This window comes from Oculina patagonica, chromosome 1 (genome assembly GCF_052425735.1).
Source record: "Oculina patagonica isolate OP01 chromosome 1, crgOcupat, whole genome shotgun sequence".
Taxonomy (NCBI): domain Eukaryota; kingdom Metazoa; phylum Cnidaria; class Anthozoa; order Scleractinia; family Oculinidae; genus Oculina; species Oculina patagonica.
The window spans coordinates 385,453-403,153 of record NC_135758.1 but is presented as its reverse complement, the minus strand read 5'-3'; the positions used below and the strand labels follow the sequence as shown (position 1 = coordinate 403,153).

Sequence of the window (17,701 nt, the reverse complement as noted above, 5' to 3'; positions counted from 1 at the left end):
CCTAGGGTTCAATATCATGGCCCCACCCAGTTTCCCAGGGAATCCCCCCCCCCACTAACACCAAGCAGTAAGACAAGTAGCATGTAAGTGTTATTTTTATTAATAATACAGCATCTGTATATCATACATTATCTAAACAAAAACTAAAATTGTTAAAGAATGTCTCGAAATCTACATCTAACAAGCTTTTGATACTGGTCTTTTTACATGAAGAATATTACATTCTAGAATCAAGCTATTTATTGTTAAGCAATATTTACAAAACTGGCAAATAAACACCACTGTACATTATTTTGACATGTCTCTCTTCAGCTACAGGTCTTCAACTACCATCATTGAAACAAAGTCTTTATAGAATATGATGCCCTTGTCTGGATCAACAGCTGCAGAGAGCATTTCCTCCATTTCTTCTTGAGTAAATGGCTCACCTATCAAGTTATTAATTAAAAGAAAGGGAGTCAAATACTTCTAAGAGATGGAAAGACTGTATGTTCTATGTTTATCAATCACTTCCAAGGGATAGAGGCCCTTCCAAGTAAATATCCCCCGGGGGGGGGGGGGACTCCTATATGAAACGGACGGGGATGCTCGTCGGAAATTTTGAAAAGAATCCCTAAAAGAGACCAATCTGGGTGTGGCTCAAGCTTTTCTTGAGCCTTAAAAGATACCAGAAAAGTAAGCAAATAATTAATATTTGTATATTTCTTCGTTTGTAACCCTATACGAGACCATTATGGCTAAAAATATAGGCGTTTTGCCTGGAACACCCTAAGCGAGACCAAAAATCCGAAATTTACCTACCCTAAGCGAGACGACGAGCATCCCCGTCACTTTCATATGCGAGCCCCCCCCCCCCTAGGAAATATCCTAGGGACAGAGGTCCTTACTTGTAAATTCCCCAGGGACGGAGGTCCTTTCTTTGCAATTTCCAAGAGAATGGGGATATTTCTATGTTAACATCCCAGGGAAGAGATTAAGTACTGTCATGTAAATACTCTGGGATGTGGGTTTTTGTCATACAATTCATATCCAATGATAGAAATAAAATTAATATTATTTTCTTTTAGGCAAAAATATTTTAATTATATGTGATATTTTTTAATGATTCTGTAGTTTGAGTAAATTATACCTTCTTCACTCATATATTTTGAAAGTTCTTCTGTTGTGAGGTATCCTTTATTTTCTTGGTCTAGAACTTCAAATGCTTTCATTATTTGGTCTTCAGGTGCTGGCTTGTATCTATAAAGGTAATTTTAGGATACATATAAAATAACTAGTTAAAGTGTTCAATTAAGATGCGAGTCAGCATAAATATTTCAATGCTTCATATGAATGTTAGACCATAATAGTTTAGCCTTTCCAAAAAAAAATCTTGTAGTCTTGTGTCCTTCACTCATTTGGATCCCCAATTACCCTGGGTGCCAGAGGGTTTTTTTTTTTTCAGCGACAAAGAGCGGCGAAGCCGCGATCGTCGAGAGAGTGGCGAAGCCATGATCGGAAAGAGCAAAAAAAACCCTCTGGTCACGGCGGTTACAAGCCTCACTTCCATGAGTACAGAATTTGAACTTGGTCGCTGATTGGTTATCGTACTTAGTACCAGTCTTTTCCGAGTTTTAATGATCTAACGCAAACGCTCATTGGTTGAACTACTACAAGGCACCCTAGGAACGCCAAAAACCGGTTTTTTGGCTCAAAGAAACAGTAAACAAAGAAAATGGCGACAGGGATTAGCAGTGATTTCGAACGAGCGTTTCGTGGAGCAATGCAGTATGCGTTAGACACAGGGTTTTCAGAAATTCGAGAACTGAAACCGGTTCTAAGAAGAAGCCCTGCTTAACTTCATCAACCGTGAAGATGTGTTCGCGGTCCTTCCGAATGTCTAACATTGAACAAGTTGCGCTAGCAACTAAAGAAAACCAAATACCGGCAACTGATGAGATCCACACGGAGGATCGAAACCATGGTCTTGCCTGAACTAAACTATATAGTGGCATATACAAAACGCAAAAAGTCAGTAGGACTTGCGCGTGATAGATTTCAAATTTATATTTGATTCATGTGGTGCCAACGTAACGCAACGAGCAAAGGAGTTAGTAAAATTCTAAACATCGGGCTTAAAAGACAGAGCGCTCGATCAAAATAATGCATAAGCATAGCCTTTACAACACAGAATGTCTCTCTGAAACCAACTTTCAGCTTTTTATATTAAAGCTGAAACAGTCTCTGGCCAAGCCAGACCAAGATTCCGTGATAAGACAATACATCTTGCAACAGTATTGATTAAAATGCCGGGCCCGGCATCAATAACAGCATGCAAGTAGTTTACATTTTCATGGAACATTTCAGATCTTGTCCTTCCAGAGCGAACATTTTGATAGCTTAAAGCATATCTTGCAATTAGAATTGAGCCAAAAAAACTAAACTAGCACAACATGTGGCACCATCGAACAAGTTGATATTTCCGTATCCAGATATCGAAAATTTATATTACATACTCTACAAAAACTATTTACACCATTTACAATATTTACACAAGCGATTTTCTTCACCGGAGTTATCGAAACACTGCTTACGAATTTCGCCATTCCTCAATTACGCGCCGTTTTACGCATCGCTGCGCCACGTGCAGACATGTCAAATTACGAAAACAAACAGACCCCATACAAAGCCGACCACAAAACCGGTTTCGCGAGCTATCTTGTCTCAAATTAGCATGGAAGTGAGGCTTGTAACCGCCGTGACCAGAGGGTTTTTTTTTTCGCTCGTTTGATCGCGGCTTCGCCACTCTCTCGACGATCGCGGCTTCGCTGCTCTTTGTCACCGCAAAAAAAAAAAAACCCTCTGGAACCCAGGGTAATCCCCAATGAGTTTGCACCAAAATCTCCCATACTAATCAATCTTGTTCCCAGAGCCTGCGTTCCCCTTGACCAGTGGACGAAAAACTCAACGGCTCTGGACGAATCAAAATCGGAATCAGGAAATCTAGGTTCCGGTTTTAATTGTGCACGTGCGTCGGAGATTGTGGTGCAACGAACAAGTTTTCAGCAGCCAATCAGATTCAGCAACTTTGTGGCAGCTTCGGCATGAACTGTCAGTGGCTTTTCAGAATAGCCCAGAGGTCACGATCCCTGGCGCAGACCAGAAGGATCGCAGCCTCTGGGGACGAGATTGCCTCCCCATGGATGACAAGGTTTTTATTTCTTACCTTCTTTCCAAAAGTGTTTTCAACATAACAGGTTCAAATTTTTCAAAGCGTATATACCCTGTGGGTTCTTCTTCCTCTACCTAAAATTAACAATAAAAAAAGTTACGCAGTTTATTAACACAAAATAATACTCAACTATAGAGATATTAGTGAAGATAAATTAATGTAAAGGATAATAACATTAAGATTGATCATGACATTTTACAGATACAGTTGATAGCATACCTCGGCTAGAATATCATGAAGTTCTCCCTCAGTAGGGCAACACTTTAGTGATCTTACAATAGTTCCAACCTCCCTTAAAAATAAAAAAAATATATACACATGAACTGAAATACTTATGTTTAAGCTTTAAGCAAAACATTTTCACTGAAAATAAGACCAAATGTTTACACGAAGTATGGTACCTAACATCGACAGTTTTGTTAGATTCGTGATCAAATATATCAAAAGCATCTGAAATCGTCTTTTGTAGTTCTGCAGCGGACGAGTCAGTGGATTCAGGGGCTGGTTTTTCGGGTTCACTACTCGGGTTTGGTGAACTCGCGTCCGCCATTTTGCTTTCTCCTTTGTTGCTAGGATACGAAGTCTTGCGCCCGCGATCCTGCGATGAAATTGACTTGTAAAATAGATGCGCGTAAAACAGTTCTATAAATAAAATTGCGCAGGTAGAAGGATTTTGTAAATAACAAATTTAGCGCATAAAATATGGTAGGTAGCTACTTACTCCTGCATTTTGTGATTTTTCTTTCAACTTACACCTAAAGATACATGTTCTTTTGTGTTTAGGGGGACCTTTTGAAGGAATTGCCGTCGTTTAATCGGCACAATTTTTCAAAATATTCCACCGAGGCTGGGACCAAACCCACGGTAACCCTAATAATTTTTGTACTTTACAAATTGAATAAGCTTAAATGAATTTCAATTCTGCTTCGATTTCTCTGCTTTCTGTTATTTTAATCTCGCTTATTCAAACGGAGAATTTGATGTTATCTGTTAGAAGTGAGTTTACATTTAGACATGTGGCGAAATATCTTTTTGCTGCTTGTTGAAGACTTTGAAAATTTCATAGACATGTTCTAAATACTCCACATATCCTTCTCCCTGTTGTTAAAGCATTGTTGTTTAAATTTAATGGCTGTTAGATTTATGTTAAATATAACACAAGATCCATTTAAGAATGCCGGTCTCTAAGAATCAGACAATTTCTCGATTTCGCGGCAAGAGAATGGAACTTCGATTTCTTTCATACTTTTATGTTAGATAGGCTAGGGTATAACTTAAATCACTGTATAGTTCTTTCGATTGAATATCCTTTTATTTTAAAGAAAAATGCAAATAACAAAAATCCGTTAAAATCGTCATTTGAGGCGCTAAATTATTCATGATTTTTGCACGAGTTTAGGCCTCGCGTGCAAAAACAAATCACTTACCTCTTTTAAACACTCAAACATTTGCATCTTTAAAATCTACTGATGATTTTGGGAAATATTGGTGTTCTTTGTAGAAAAAAATTTTATTTCGAGGCATAAATTACTCCGTAAGTACTTGGTAAATAAAATAATTTTCACCTTCAAACCTCAAATCGTTTAAGCTTCTGGTGGTTGAATGTTAGAAGAATGGTCTATATCCCTGTAAAAATTTTCCGGGCAAATGATTAAGCGACGTGAGATCTTTGAATTCGGTTAAATATGCAAATATTACCTTCCGCGTCAACTTTGAAGTTACGGGTCAGAAATATTTTTGTTCCTTTCCAGTCCTAACCCATTTAAGACCAAATTAAGCATATGAAAAAAATATGTAATTTTCTAATCTTTATCTGCTGTAAAAGGTAGGTCGGCCATTTTAGCTGATTACGGCTCTATCTTTCGATCTATTTTCCTTCCGCGGTCAACTTTGAGTACGGGTCAGACATGAATGACATGATATTCTCTGCACAATCTTAACCCATTTTGGGTCAAAATATAACAAAAATTATGAAATATTCTAACCTTATCTGCTCAGGTCCGAGGCCTTTAAGCACGATTCCGGCTCTAGCATCCGTAGTAATTTGAGCTTCTTGTGTAGTATGTCATAGCGATATCTTGATCAATTTGCGCTTCCGTACCACTGCTTTCCTGACGGCATACGCCGTTGTTGCCTATACACAAAAATATCTGATCGCTGGCATGATGTCGGCGCTTACAGTAGCTATACATCCCATCTTCTGGGCCGTCTGTCTCACGCATACTTGTCATGGACATTTTTTAGGGGGTGGTAGGTGGGTGTGGGAAAGGTTGAATATGAGGAAATGCTTGATTTAATACTTTATGACAAGTACGTACTTGAGCCAGCAGCAACAACAACAACAACAACAACAACAAGTACAGTGATATCTTTTGCAGACAAGATAAAGCACACGTACTGCCAGTTGATAAGCGTTTGGTACAGTGTTGCACTTTCCTCGGTGCTCGCGCGGGGTTGATTGTAATCCGGGGGTGGAAGGAGGATATAAATCTTTACTAAACAAGTAGAGTTTTTAAGTAGTTATTCCCTTTTTTTCCCCTTTTTTTTTAGTGGTATTGCGTTGGAAATATTGCGTTGGTCGTGCTGTTATTGGAACCGTCTGTTTGCTTAAAGGCAGCGCGTGAACAATTTTTTCAAAGTTCAGTTTATTTCACTGGAAATGGAAGGTTGTTGTTCTTTTGGCCCTTGTTCGTGGAGTTTGCGGTTTTGATTCTAAAGATCGAAAGCGTCACACTAAGCTCCTCTACTGCGTGTGAGAAGGACATCAGCAGTCACAAGTCCCAGTATTAATTTAGTTAACTCTAACATGACTCTTTCCCGTGAAAAGCCAAATTAAACAAATAGCTAGCTTCTGAAGTTTGGCTTTTCACGGGAAAGAGTCATGTTAGAGTTAACTAAATTAATACTGGGACTTGTGACTGCTGATGTCCTTCTCACACGACAGTAGAGGAGCGATTTCAGTGTGACGCTTTCGATCTTTAGAATCAAACCGCAACCCACGAACAAGGGCCTTAAAAGAACAACAACCTTCCATTTCCAGTGAAATAAACTGAACTTTGAAAAATTGTTCACGCGCTGCCTTTAAGCAAACAGACGGTTCCAATAACTAGCACGACCAACGCAATATTTCCAACGCAATACCACTAAAAAAAAAGGGGAAAAAAAGGGAATAACTACTTAAAAACTCTACTTGTTTAGTAAAGATTTATATCCTCCTTCCACCCCCGGTATTACAATCAACCCCGCGCGAGCAACCGAATTCGCGAACAGTTGCATTACACTGTACCAAACGCTTATCAACTGGCAGTACGTGTGCTTTATCTTGTCTGCCAAAAGATATCACTGTACTTGTTGTTGTTGTTGTTGTTGTTGTTGCTGCTGGCTCGAGTACGTACTTGTCATAAAGTATTAAATCAAGCATTTCCGCATATTCAACCTTTCCCACACCCACCTACCACCCCCTAAAAAAATGTCCATGACACAGTATTGCGTGACGAACAGACGGCCCATTGCAAGATGGGACTGTATTAAGCTACTGTAAGCGCCGACATCATGCCGTTTAGCGATCAGATGTTATTTTTTGGTGTACTATTAACGAGGCAATACTAACAATCGGCGTATGCCGTCGAAGAAGATGCAGTGGTAACGAGAAGCGCCGAAAGTTGATCACAGATTGGATTTCGACCACTAAATATGACATACTTACACAAACGAAGCTCAAATTACTACGGATGCTTAGAGCCGGAATCGTGCTTAAAAGGCCTTCGGACCTGCTTTTTACAGCAGATTAAGGTTAGAATATTTCATAATGTTTTTGTGTGTGATTATTTTGACCCAAAATGGGTTAAGACTTGTGCACGGATTGAAATATTCATGTCATTCATGTCTGACCCGTAACTTCAAAGTTGACCGCGGAAGGAAAACGAAGCTCAGATGCGACGAATGATAAGAGCCGTAATCATGCTAAAATGGCCTTCGAACCTACCTTTTACAGCAGATAAAGGTTAGAAAATTACATATTTTTTTCATATGCTTAATTTGGTCTTAAATGGGTTAGGACTTGGAACACGGAACAAAAATTATTTCTGACCCCTAACTTCAAAGTTGACCGCGGAAGGTCAAATATTTGCATATTTAACCGAATTCGAAAAGATCTCACGTCGCTTTTAATCATTTGCCTGGAGAAATTTTTACAGGGATTTATAGACCATTCTTCTAACATTCAACCACCAGAAGCTTAAACGATTTGAAGGTTTCGCACATGGTGAAAATTAATTTTATTTACCAAGTACTTTTACGGCAGTGAATTGTATGCCTTCGAAATAAAATTATTTTGTCTACAAAGAACAACGCAATATTTCCCAAAATCATTTCAGTAGATGTTTAAAGATTGCTAACTATGGTTTGAGTGTTTAAAAGACGGTAGAGTGATTTGTTTTTGCACGCGAGGCTCTCAAACTCGTGCAAAAATCATGAATAATTTAGCGCCTCAAATGACGATTTTAACGGATTTTTGTTATTTGCATTTTTCTTTAAATAAAAGGATATTCAATCGAAAGAACTATACAGTGATTTAAGTTATACCCTAGCCTATCTAACATAAAAGTATGAAAGAAATCGAAGTTCCATCCTCTTACCACAAAATGTTGGATTCTAAGCGACCGGCATTCTTAATAGCGAAAATTGGGTTCATGCATGATACAACATATCCGAAATATAAATATGTCAAGTTATCTTACGTTGAACTGTTTTGCTTAGATTAGATGTTTAGGTTTGCTATCTTAATTTGGATATGCAGTACGTATTTATTTGTTTTTTTTTTCGTAGAATCGCAGACCTGTAGTCTATTTACCGACTAAAGAAGATGGGACAGCTGAACAAGGTGTGATTGACCTTAATTTCAATATAATCTTGTAGCTATATAAAAAGAGTTGTCCCACCTCTTTAACATCCATTCAATCGTTGCACTTAAATTTTTTGTAGGAAGAAAGGTAAAGTAATAGTTACTATTTTTCATATTTCATGAGATGCAAGTAAGAGCTCACATCATACAGCATGCATGTAGACCCATTGATTCCTTTGTTGTTAGACTAGATCATTACAAAAGACTGAGTTTCATCAATATGCTTTGCTCAGTTATTTGAATCACTCAAATTGCATTTAAATAGCAAGTTGCTTTCACTAATCAATGTTAGTTTCAAAATAGGAGAACATTTTAAAATGACAAACCAATTCTTTAAAACAAATTTACCAAAACATTATCTATTTAATTTATGTGATTTGGTATGATATTGGTTATACTGAGCTATGTTTTGCAAAATACTACATATTGTTTGTCTTGAATAAAGTACTTAGCTGTGGATCTGCAATTTTTTTTTCAAGTGGATTGGCAGACTATTTTTGATACTGTAATGATGGGATTCACAATCACTGTGAGGGGGGCAGCACAAAAAATGAATATCAATTTTCTTTTTTTTTCCACCTTAAAACTAAAACAACTGAGGGTACATTATAATGATGATTTGGTAAAGAAAATTGAGAATTGTAATTTGCATTGTGTACATATTAAAGTAATAAATAAATGACTGGCAGTGAATGGTTAATGTAAATTTGTTCTGTTTTATTGTAGTTATTGTGACAGACAAAGCGAATATTCTATTGAGATATCTTCATCAGCAATGGGAAGTTAAAGTGAGTTTACTCTCTCTTACTATTTTGAAGTTGGTATTAAAAGTGGATGCCACTGAGAAATGATGCAACGTGAACAGCTGTGTCTGAGAGTTTGTTATAAGAGGCTGTTAATGGAACTGATGTTTTGAAACAGAGCATATTGTTAGTCACTATGCACTTGATGTTTTTCCAAGTTTCAGTCTAAGACCACTTTTTCTTTTAGGGACTAGAGGATAGTCAGGCCGGTGAAAACAGTGGGAGGGTCAATGATTTTTGTACAGGGAAAAAGGGGGAGGGGACACGTTAATTTATGCACACACATCAGGGAGGTTTAAGGGTATGAGTGAGTAAGAGGGGGAAGGGTCAGCAAAATATGTGCTTCATAAAAGGGGAGGCTCGGGAGAATTTGTGCATAGCCCCCCCCCCCCCCCCCCCCCCCCCCCCCCCCCCCCCCCCCCCCCCCCCCCCCCCCCCAAAATGACCGGTCCCTTAGTCGGAATTTTTTATTTTTGTTTGGTTGTATTGACTTGTTTTCTGTTTTCAGAACACTCAGTCGGGTAAAAAGCGTGATGTTGTAAGTGCTGATCTTCCAGAAACCACAGAGCTTAATCCATCAAGAAAAGCAAAAAGACTGGATCACGAAGACTACAGTCCTCCAGACTAAGCAGCGCTCAATCCAAGTAGAATTATATATTAATAATAATTGTTATTCAACAAGAACATCAACATCTTTGTGTGCAAAGACTAGTTTCATTCCAGTCAATAGTTATTATTCATTGAAAACAGTAATTAACAATTTTCAGTCTTACATTGTATGTTGCAATTCTTGATTGACAGTTAATCAATGAGCATCAGACAATATATATTTATTTTTGAAGTGTTTAAATAATGTTGACTTCCTTCTAAAGTGATCGTTATTAAGGAAATAGTTAATGCACCCTAGTGAGTGTGTTGTTGAGTTACACAAACATGCTGAAATTTTTAAGAACGTGAGAGAAGTGCATAGAGAAGCATAAGGGGAAGCCGAGTGCTTCTTGCACTTCTAGAGTGGTCTTAAAAATTTAGATGTGATTAATAAATAACTCAACAATGCACAAGAAGAAAATTCACTATTTCCTTAATGAAATGTTATAGAAATTATGCACTTTCAAATATGTAATGTAGGCCTTATGGCCTCATAAAAAAAGCATGTGGTATACTTTATCAGGGCTCGAGACTAACTTTTTAACTCACTGGTTTATTGGCTATTGACATGTAAGATTTTACTAGCCAAAAGTAATTTTTCACTAGTCAGATAACTGTTGACTTTTCCACGTTTTCACTAGCCAAAGTGGCTAGTAGGAATGCTAAACCTGGTAGCCAAAACTTAAATTTTAGTAGTCTTTGGCTAGTTGGCTACCATAAGTCTCGAGCCCTGTTTATGGAGCTATAAGTGCAAGCAATTCCTTGAATGTTTTAGAAATTGCCATCCTGAAATAGTCTGTGTTGGGGTTCTCTCCTTAGTGGAGAATAAAGTGAAAAAGAAAAAGAAAGCCAGTGTTTTAGCAAAAGCCAAGTGACTGTTTGGCTGCTGCATTTCTTTTCACGGTAGTCTCCACCAAGGAGCCAGTTTTCTAGAGAACCTGTCACAAGCTATGCTGTAAATTTGTTAATTTGTTATCTATTAGTGTAGATAGTTATATACATGTGGAACGATCACTGCACAGGGGGGGGGGGGGAGGACAAGTGAACACTTTATTGTGGAAAATTCAAATCTGAATTTGTCATGTCTTTTTACTGATTTTCAGCTGTTTCATTGCCTGGCTAGGTTTGATATTTGCATACAACTGTTCAATTTTAGACTGTTCACAGTCCCCTATTTTTCCGTGAAGTCGTAGAGATCGATCGTTCAGTCCGACGGGCCGCCATCTTGGTTTACAAACGCGAGCGAAAACTGGGGAGAGTGCAAAAATCCCGTGGGTGGCGGGGCGGGATGCTTATAGCGTGGGGGTGGGAGAGCGGAAAAAATAGTCCCTATTTTTTCCGCTCTCCCACCCCCACGCTATAAGCATCCCGCCCCGCCACCCACGGGATTTTTGCACTCTCCCCAGTTTTCGCTCGCGTTTGTAAACCAAGATGGCGGCCCGTCGGACTGAACGATCGATCTCTACGACTTCACGGAAAAATAGGGGACTGTGAACAGTCTAGTTCAATTTCATAGCAGCACGCTGGCGACACACACACAAAATGCCATTTGAGTAGCTGCAGCTTTAAGAGGGATTATTATAGGAGGGCCACACAAGTGATTGAATAACAGAGCAACCAATGCATGGAGAACTTTTAATGTTATTGTGTGTGTGTCATAGCTGATTGGTGATTCGTAAGAAGTTGTATAATTTGCTAAACATTGCTGAACTAATCACAAACATCAGAAAGGACAAACAAAGAGGTTATGAAAAAATTACTTTTTAAAAGTCACCACCAAAAGACCAAACAAAAAATGGCACCCAATATAGATTCAGTGTATGTAGGCCTGACATGTCTGTAATGCAGGTAAATACTGGTATTATCTGACAATGTGAGTGTGCCAGTCAGGATCAGTCCATAACTATGGTTAAATTTGCTGCCATTTTTCATTTGACTTTTATATATGACATTATGTTATAGACAGTATATGTTGTAGATAATCTTGCCTATAATCTGTAAAGTGACTGTTTTTAATTACCATTTTTATCCCATAATAAATTAATTGATCGAATGCAAACTTCCGAAAATAGGCCATAGGCTTCTTGTATTACAACATTTTGTTGGAGAGGAGCTTATTTTTGTGTTAGCCCACTTACTAAAGGGATTTTTAAGCTGAAAGTCAGAATTTACCACCAACAACAAAAGTCAGAACTCAGTGCTGAACTCTGTTCTTTAAATTAACATTGAAAAAGCGCTTTTTGAACTGAAATACATGAGTAAAGTACCATAGATTCCTTTTTTTGCAGGGGGGGGGGGGGTGCAGATTTTTTGAGGCATTTACCTAATAGTAATTCAGTTTTTTTGTTTGCACGTCATTTTTTGACCCTCAAAGTAAGAAAACAAAAGTGATAATATTCTTGTTAGCAAGATAATTATCAACACCTTAATTAGCTTGTTTAATACTCTGCATCTCATTAGGAAGAATTGTCAAAACTGAGAGTACTGTCTTATGTTTTATTAAAGTCACAGCAGAAAATGAACCGGCTTTGCTATTTTTATTGGTATGGCAGCGCCGAAATGGACATGCATGCTATATAAATCAGCAATTTTCCCACAATAGGCCTTTGTCCAAGAGGTCTGTTCCTCCCATGATTCTGCCGCAGAGCAACTTCATTTATGGCTGAAGTTCCTGTTGCTTCCACCTCCTTCAATACGGAAGATTCTATTTAGTGTTCACTTAACGTTTTCGACTTCCGTTTAGGAATTCTTTGTTCCAAACAGCCAATCAAAAAAATTCGAATAATTCAAAAATCCTATGTCCCCAGAGCCCTTCGTTTTCTCATGCCAAGCCGGCTAAGAGGAACGAAAAGGCAATGGGGACGAGAATGGTCACGTAATCATACAGATCATAAATATTCCCATTTGGAGCTCACACAGAACAGGTGAATTATTATAATTTTTTTGTGTGTTTTTTACGCCTTTGTTATTTAAGGTGGATTTCCAATGACGAGTAAATTTTTACGTGCGTGAAAACATTTAGTGACAAATGTTTAGATGAACGACTTGCGTGCACGTTTACGCAAGTCGTTCATACATTGTCTCTAAATGTTTTCACGCACGTAAATGCACGTGAAAAAATACGCGTCAGTGGAAATCCAGCATTACATCAAAATGCTACTTCCAAAGATTTTGCTTGGTACTTTATTTCTCTGCACTTTCGTACACGCTAATGTCAAGCGAAAAGAGACAGTTATCTTGGTGTCCTTTGATGGCTTTCGATGGGATTATCTGAGAATGAATCGAACCAAGACAGACCATTTCAACGCCGTGATCAAAGAAGGAGTAAAAGCTGAGTATGTCATGAACGTTTTCCCAACGTCAACATTTCCTAATCATTACGCCATTGTAACAGGGCTGTACCCTGAAAGCCACGGCATAATATCTAATACCATGTATGACCCTGTCTCAAACGATACCTTCACCATGCGAACGAATGATTCAAAATGGTGGAACACATTTGCCGAGCCACTGTGGGTGACAAGCGTAAAACAAGGCGAAAAAAGTGGAATGTGTTATTGGCCAGGCTACGATGTCATATATAAAGGCTACGAACCGTCGTTTAACCCAAGAGGATTGCATTATGGAAAGCCTTTTGTTGATCCTTTCAAAACAACTATGCCTTGGAAAATGCGTGTCGATTTGATCATAAAATGGCTTAAGAAGCCCGACCCACCTTCTTTTGTCACTTTGTATTTTGACTCTCCGGACGAGGCCGGTCATTGTTGTGGTCCAGATTCAGTGAATGTAACGGAGGAGATCAGGAAAGATGACGAAATCACTGGCTACCTACTGCAGCAATTGCACAAAGAAGAATTACTGGACAAAGTTAATTTAATTATAACGGCAGATCATGGGATGGAGGGCTATGATTCAAGCACAGTTATCAATTTTGACGCATTTTTACCGCCTAAACAAGAATACACTATGTGGACATATACAGGAGTTTATTTCCTCTTAGATGCCAAGAACATAACAAGCACTTACGATGGCTTAAAGAAAGCTGAAAAACTACACCCCCACTTTCATGTGTACCGCAAAGAGGAACTACCTGAGGAACTACATTTTAAACACAACATTCATGTACCTGAAATTATTGTGATCATGGATCTGGGTTGGCTTGCACGCATTTCAGATGATATAAAAAATGTCTCTAAGGGTGTTACAGGCACAAAAACAAGTGGAGCTCACGGCTGGCCGCCGTCTGCACCGCAAATGCATCCTTTCTTCATAGCTCAAGGCCCAGCTTTTAAAAAAGGTTACAAGTCTGGTCCAATTGATATGGTAGATGTCTACCCCTTGATTTGCCATTTACTAGACATAAAACCTTTACCAAACAATGGATCACTTGATCGCATTGCCCATCTACTCAAAGCTCTCCCAGCCTCGAAAACACAACAAGGTTGGCTAAATACTCATGAAATTATTGCATTGGTCATTGTTTCTGCCATAGCTATTACAGTTTGTATGTATGCTGTTCTGATGGTTTGGAAAGATCGCCGACATGTGTGTAGACCAGAACAGCCTAGAGAAGGTGCCGTGCCTTTACTGTTTGGTGATCCAGATGATAAAAATGTGGTTTAAGTTTTAAAGGAATTCACAAACATCAACAGGACTTTCAAGCAATGTTACATTACAACAATGTATAGCTCTGCTGACCGAGGTATAAGGGTAGATGGCTATTTTCCCTGCATAATTAATTAGCTCATAATTTATGTCTGAAGTTTGAATAATCAATTTGTATTCCCTGTGATCATGGGAGGCGCGTTGGCCTTATGGTTAGTGCACTGGACTCTTGATCGAGCGGTTCAGGTTTGAGGCCTGGCCAGGGTCACTGTGTTGTGTCCTTGGGCAAGACACTTTACTCTCATAGTGCCTCTCTCCATCCAGGTGTATAAATGGTATCGGTGAAATAACACTGGGGGGGGGGGGGTACCCTGCGATGGATGGGGGGAGTAGAAATGTTCCTAGCTGTTTAATGCTACAGAAACTGGGATAAGCACCAGCAGTAAGGGCCTCCTTTGAACATAATACTAATAATATTGTTAAATCAGAGTTATATAAGCCCCCCACTCAAATCTCAGCTGCAAAACTCCTTCCAATGGCAAGCTCTCTATAGTGTTGTGGGAATCAACTCGTGTAACTCCTTTCATTGCTATTAATCAGCTGAAGTTTATTACAAGATCAAGAGAGTATATTCACAGTACAATACTAGGAATCAGTAATCCTACTTTTACATAGTAAAGTACTTTTACAATTATGTACAGGTTGTGTAATAGGAAATAGCGTTACAGTAGTAACACTTAGGTAACACAATACACTACACTCTTCAAATATAAAAGCCCATGGGCCTATATTCAACTTTTCTGATTATAAGGCCCCTATTGTTAGAGCTTGTTTTGTATCTGGGTTTCATCTTCAGTTGTTATATTTAGAGAGTTTTAACATGTGGTATTCTTGCATACACAAATATTTTCTGTGCAATAGATCCTTTCAAACTATAGAAGCAAACATTTTTGAAACACAAAGTTCCATCTGAGAACACCCCCCCCTCCCCCCCATATATATGTAGTGGAATTATGGGACTGATAAACATTGGTCATGTGACACGAAAGCACATGGAGTACAGTAGTCGTACTAGTCGAGCCAACGGGAGTCTTCTTTCTTCTTGTCAGCATTTCCTCGTTTACAGTTAAAGTGTAAATCAAAGATCTCTTCGAGATATCGTCTTTTTTGCATGAAGTATGAGTAGAAGGTTTATCCTGGGCATTGTTGTTCGAACATATCATAATAGAATTCAAACGTCTTTCAGTTCAAGCTTTTTATTTTTATTTTTGCGGAGGAAATGCTGTATTTGTCAGTCGTGACGGCTGGGCGCTTTGCGACTCATATACTTTGGCTTGGTTAAAAATAGTAAACTTTGACGTTTGCAATATAGTTGTTTCCTTTCGAGTTAGAAAGATTTCTACTTGGCTTAATGCAGGGTTCCCGATAAAGGTTACGCACGACAGAGTTACCTTTTGTCTCGTCATGCAACCTTAACCGCACATTGAGAAGTAAATTTTTGTTTGGATATTGCCAAAAGCCGCTTCTCCTCACGTTATTCTTTACCTTACGGCTACACATGTCATTTCTAACGGCTACATTTCGAGTAAAACGTTGCTGTTTTTTTTTTTCTAATGGCGATGCATTAACTTCTGAACAGAAGCAAAAACTTTCAGCGTTTACTGCTTCCACGGGAAGTAATTTCACAATAGGCTACAAAAACACTTGTAAATATCACTTCACACCTGCATTGAATGATGCTGCAATTCTAAATTGTGCAACTCAGCAGAAATAATCAATTGTCTTGAAATGAGTTCCCTTTAGTTAACTATTAGCAACGTTTTAGTGTGAAAGACTTGTACCAGTACAAATTTGCGTTGTTTAATCGTTTTAGGTTAATAATATTAGCGCCTGAAGACTTGTACCAGTACAAATTTGCGTTCTTAATCGTTTTAAACTTCATTGCCTTCGAGCGCTGAACCCCTTACATTTTAAGATTTGGGCTACTCGCGTTTTTAATTGTTGTAAATTTAAAAAGTCACTTTTTTTCTACAAGAACGGAAGTGTTGAAGCACAACTGTAGAGTGACACTTTACAAGTCACACGCTTTGATCACCCACAGCGGAAAGTATTCCCTTGAGAAATTAAAGCAGTCCCTTGAAAGTGAACAAATATGCGGTAAGAGAGGTAATTAGTTGTCCACATATCTCGTTTTTCTGCTTGATAACAGGCAAAAAAGTCGAAAAAATAGGGACGACTGGAAGTTGAATTTTTTTCCCACCAAGAACGAAAAAAAAGAGAAAATAAAAAATGAATGAGATCGGGGCTTCTTCCATGGAAGATTGCAAACAGTACGTTTTGCAGAAGTTGTTAAAGGGTTGCCTTTGAGAAGATTTGCTTTGATTTATCGACGTTGTCTGTTGTTGAAGGGCTGCTTTTAGGTTATCTTTGTTATGTTCATTTCTACAACTTTGTTCTTTTCAATTTATCTTGTGGTTTCCTCCCAAACAGTTGGTAGAGCGCCGGACTACCGTGCGGGAGGTCTCGGGTTCGACTCCCAGACCGGACCAACACTCAGGGTCTTAAAATAACTGAGGAGAATGTGCTGCCTTTATAATGATATCTGCAAATGGTTAGACATTCTAGTCTTCTCGGAAAAGGACGATAAACCGTAGGTCCCGTCTCCTGTATCTTCAGTCTTATAGCAGGGGACGTTAAAGAACCCACACACTATTTGCAAAGAGTAGGGCACGAAGTTCCCGGTGTTGTGGTCTGGCCTTTGTGTTGTAGTAAAATAACAGTATGCGTTAAGCGCATTTGAACATATAATATGGAAAATGCGCTATATAAATGCATTATCATTAAATGCATTATCATTAAACAGATAGGTGACTTATTCCTTATTTACCAGGAACACAAATATATCTCAACTCGATCGCATAGTTATGACAATTTATGGAAAATATATTTTAACTGAAACATGAATGTATTTTCCAATCTCAAATTTCGCACGCTTGCGCCAGTCAGTACCTTCTCTGCCTATTGCCCACATCACAAAGCTCTTTATAAAGTGCATCTAGGCTCGAACTTTCTAACCTATGGTTACCACTTGTTTTACAACACTGTAAGGGACTTGAAGGACGTCCATTGGTAATTCAAAAAATAACAGACTGTCCACAGCCTCTCGATTTTTCAACGCAAAAAAAGCGCTCATTCGATCGAAAAAATAGAGGGCTGTGAAGGGGGGGGGAGAAAGGGCAGAAACAAAACGCTAAAAACCAAATAATACAGTCTAATTCAGTAATGACACAAGAAAGTTTGTCGTTTTATGTACTTTCGTTTATTCATTTTTTGCTATACAAAAATAATGCACTTCTGTAAAACTGAAATACATGTCCAAAACTATTTAGCATAAACTATACAGATTGAAAGCTAGTCTACTATTACGTTTCAATGTTATAATATTGTTTATATCAATTTCTATCCTTTCTATTTAAGACATGACCCTCATCTAAATTGGTGCCTGTAATATTTTTCTTGAGCTTCTCAAAA

The 17,701-nt window shown here is 38.4% G+C and overlaps 2 protein-coding genes and 1 pseudogene across 2 annotated transcripts; 2 read left to right on the top strand and 1 right to left on the bottom strand.

Moving 5' to 3' along the window:
* Window positions 1-77: 77 nt before the first annotated feature.
* On the bottom strand, window positions 78-3,791 carry LOC144651944 (dynein regulatory complex protein 8-like). The gene is made up of 5 exons (XM_078512022.1): window positions 3,613-3,791; window positions 3,431-3,503; window positions 3,206-3,285; window positions 1,130-1,239; window positions 78-428 (listed from the first exon to the last, which is right to left on the bottom strand). Exons 1-5 carry the CDS (start codon window positions 3,759-3,761, stop codon window positions 313-315), a joined length of 528 nt encoding a protein of 175 aa, XP_078368148.1. The 5' UTR covers window positions 3,762-3,791; the 3' UTR covers window positions 78-312.
* A 54-nt stretch (window positions 3,792-3,845) lies between these two features.
* On the top strand, window positions 3,846-10,842 carry LOC144651953 (DET1- and DDB1-associated protein 1-like). The gene is made up of 5 exons (XM_078512034.1): window positions 3,846-3,916; window positions 3,995-4,075; window positions 8,039-8,093; window positions 8,841-8,902; window positions 9,426-10,842. Exons 1-5 carry the CDS (start codon window positions 3,914-3,916, stop codon window positions 9,543-9,545), a joined length of 321 nt encoding a protein of 106 aa, XP_078368160.1. The 5' UTR covers window positions 3,846-3,913; the 3' UTR covers window positions 9,546-10,842.
* A 1,625-nt stretch (window positions 10,843-12,467) lies between these two features.
* LOC144651759 (bis(5'-adenosyl)-triphosphatase enpp4 pseudogene) lies at window positions 12,468-14,866 on the top strand (annotated as a pseudogene).
* The last annotated feature ends 2,835 nt before the right edge of the window (window positions 14,867-17,701 follow it).

Bases quoted from the DNA above. Each gene is read 5' to 3' on its own strand.
- LOC144651944 (XM_078512022.1), bottom strand. From the start codon at position 3,761: ATGGCGGACGCGAGTTCACCAAACCCGAGTAGTGAACCCGAAAAACCA. The intron at 3,504-3,612 runs GTACCATACTTC...TTTATTTTTAAG, and splicing joins AACAAAACTGTCGATGTTAG to GGAGGTTGGAACTATTGTAA. The intron at 429-1,129 runs GTATAATTTACT...ATAACTTGATAG, and splicing joins AAAATATATGAGTGAAGAAG to GTGAGCCATTTACTCAAGAA.
- LOC144651953 (XM_078512034.1), top strand. The intron at 4,076-8,038 runs GTAACCCTAATA...TTTTTTTCGTAG, and splicing joins AGGCTGGGACCAAACCCACG to AATCGCAGACCTGTAGTCTA. The intron at 8,094-8,840 runs GTGTGATTGACC...GTTTTATTGTAG, and splicing joins AGATGGGACAGCTGAACAAG to TTATTGTGACAGACAAAGCG.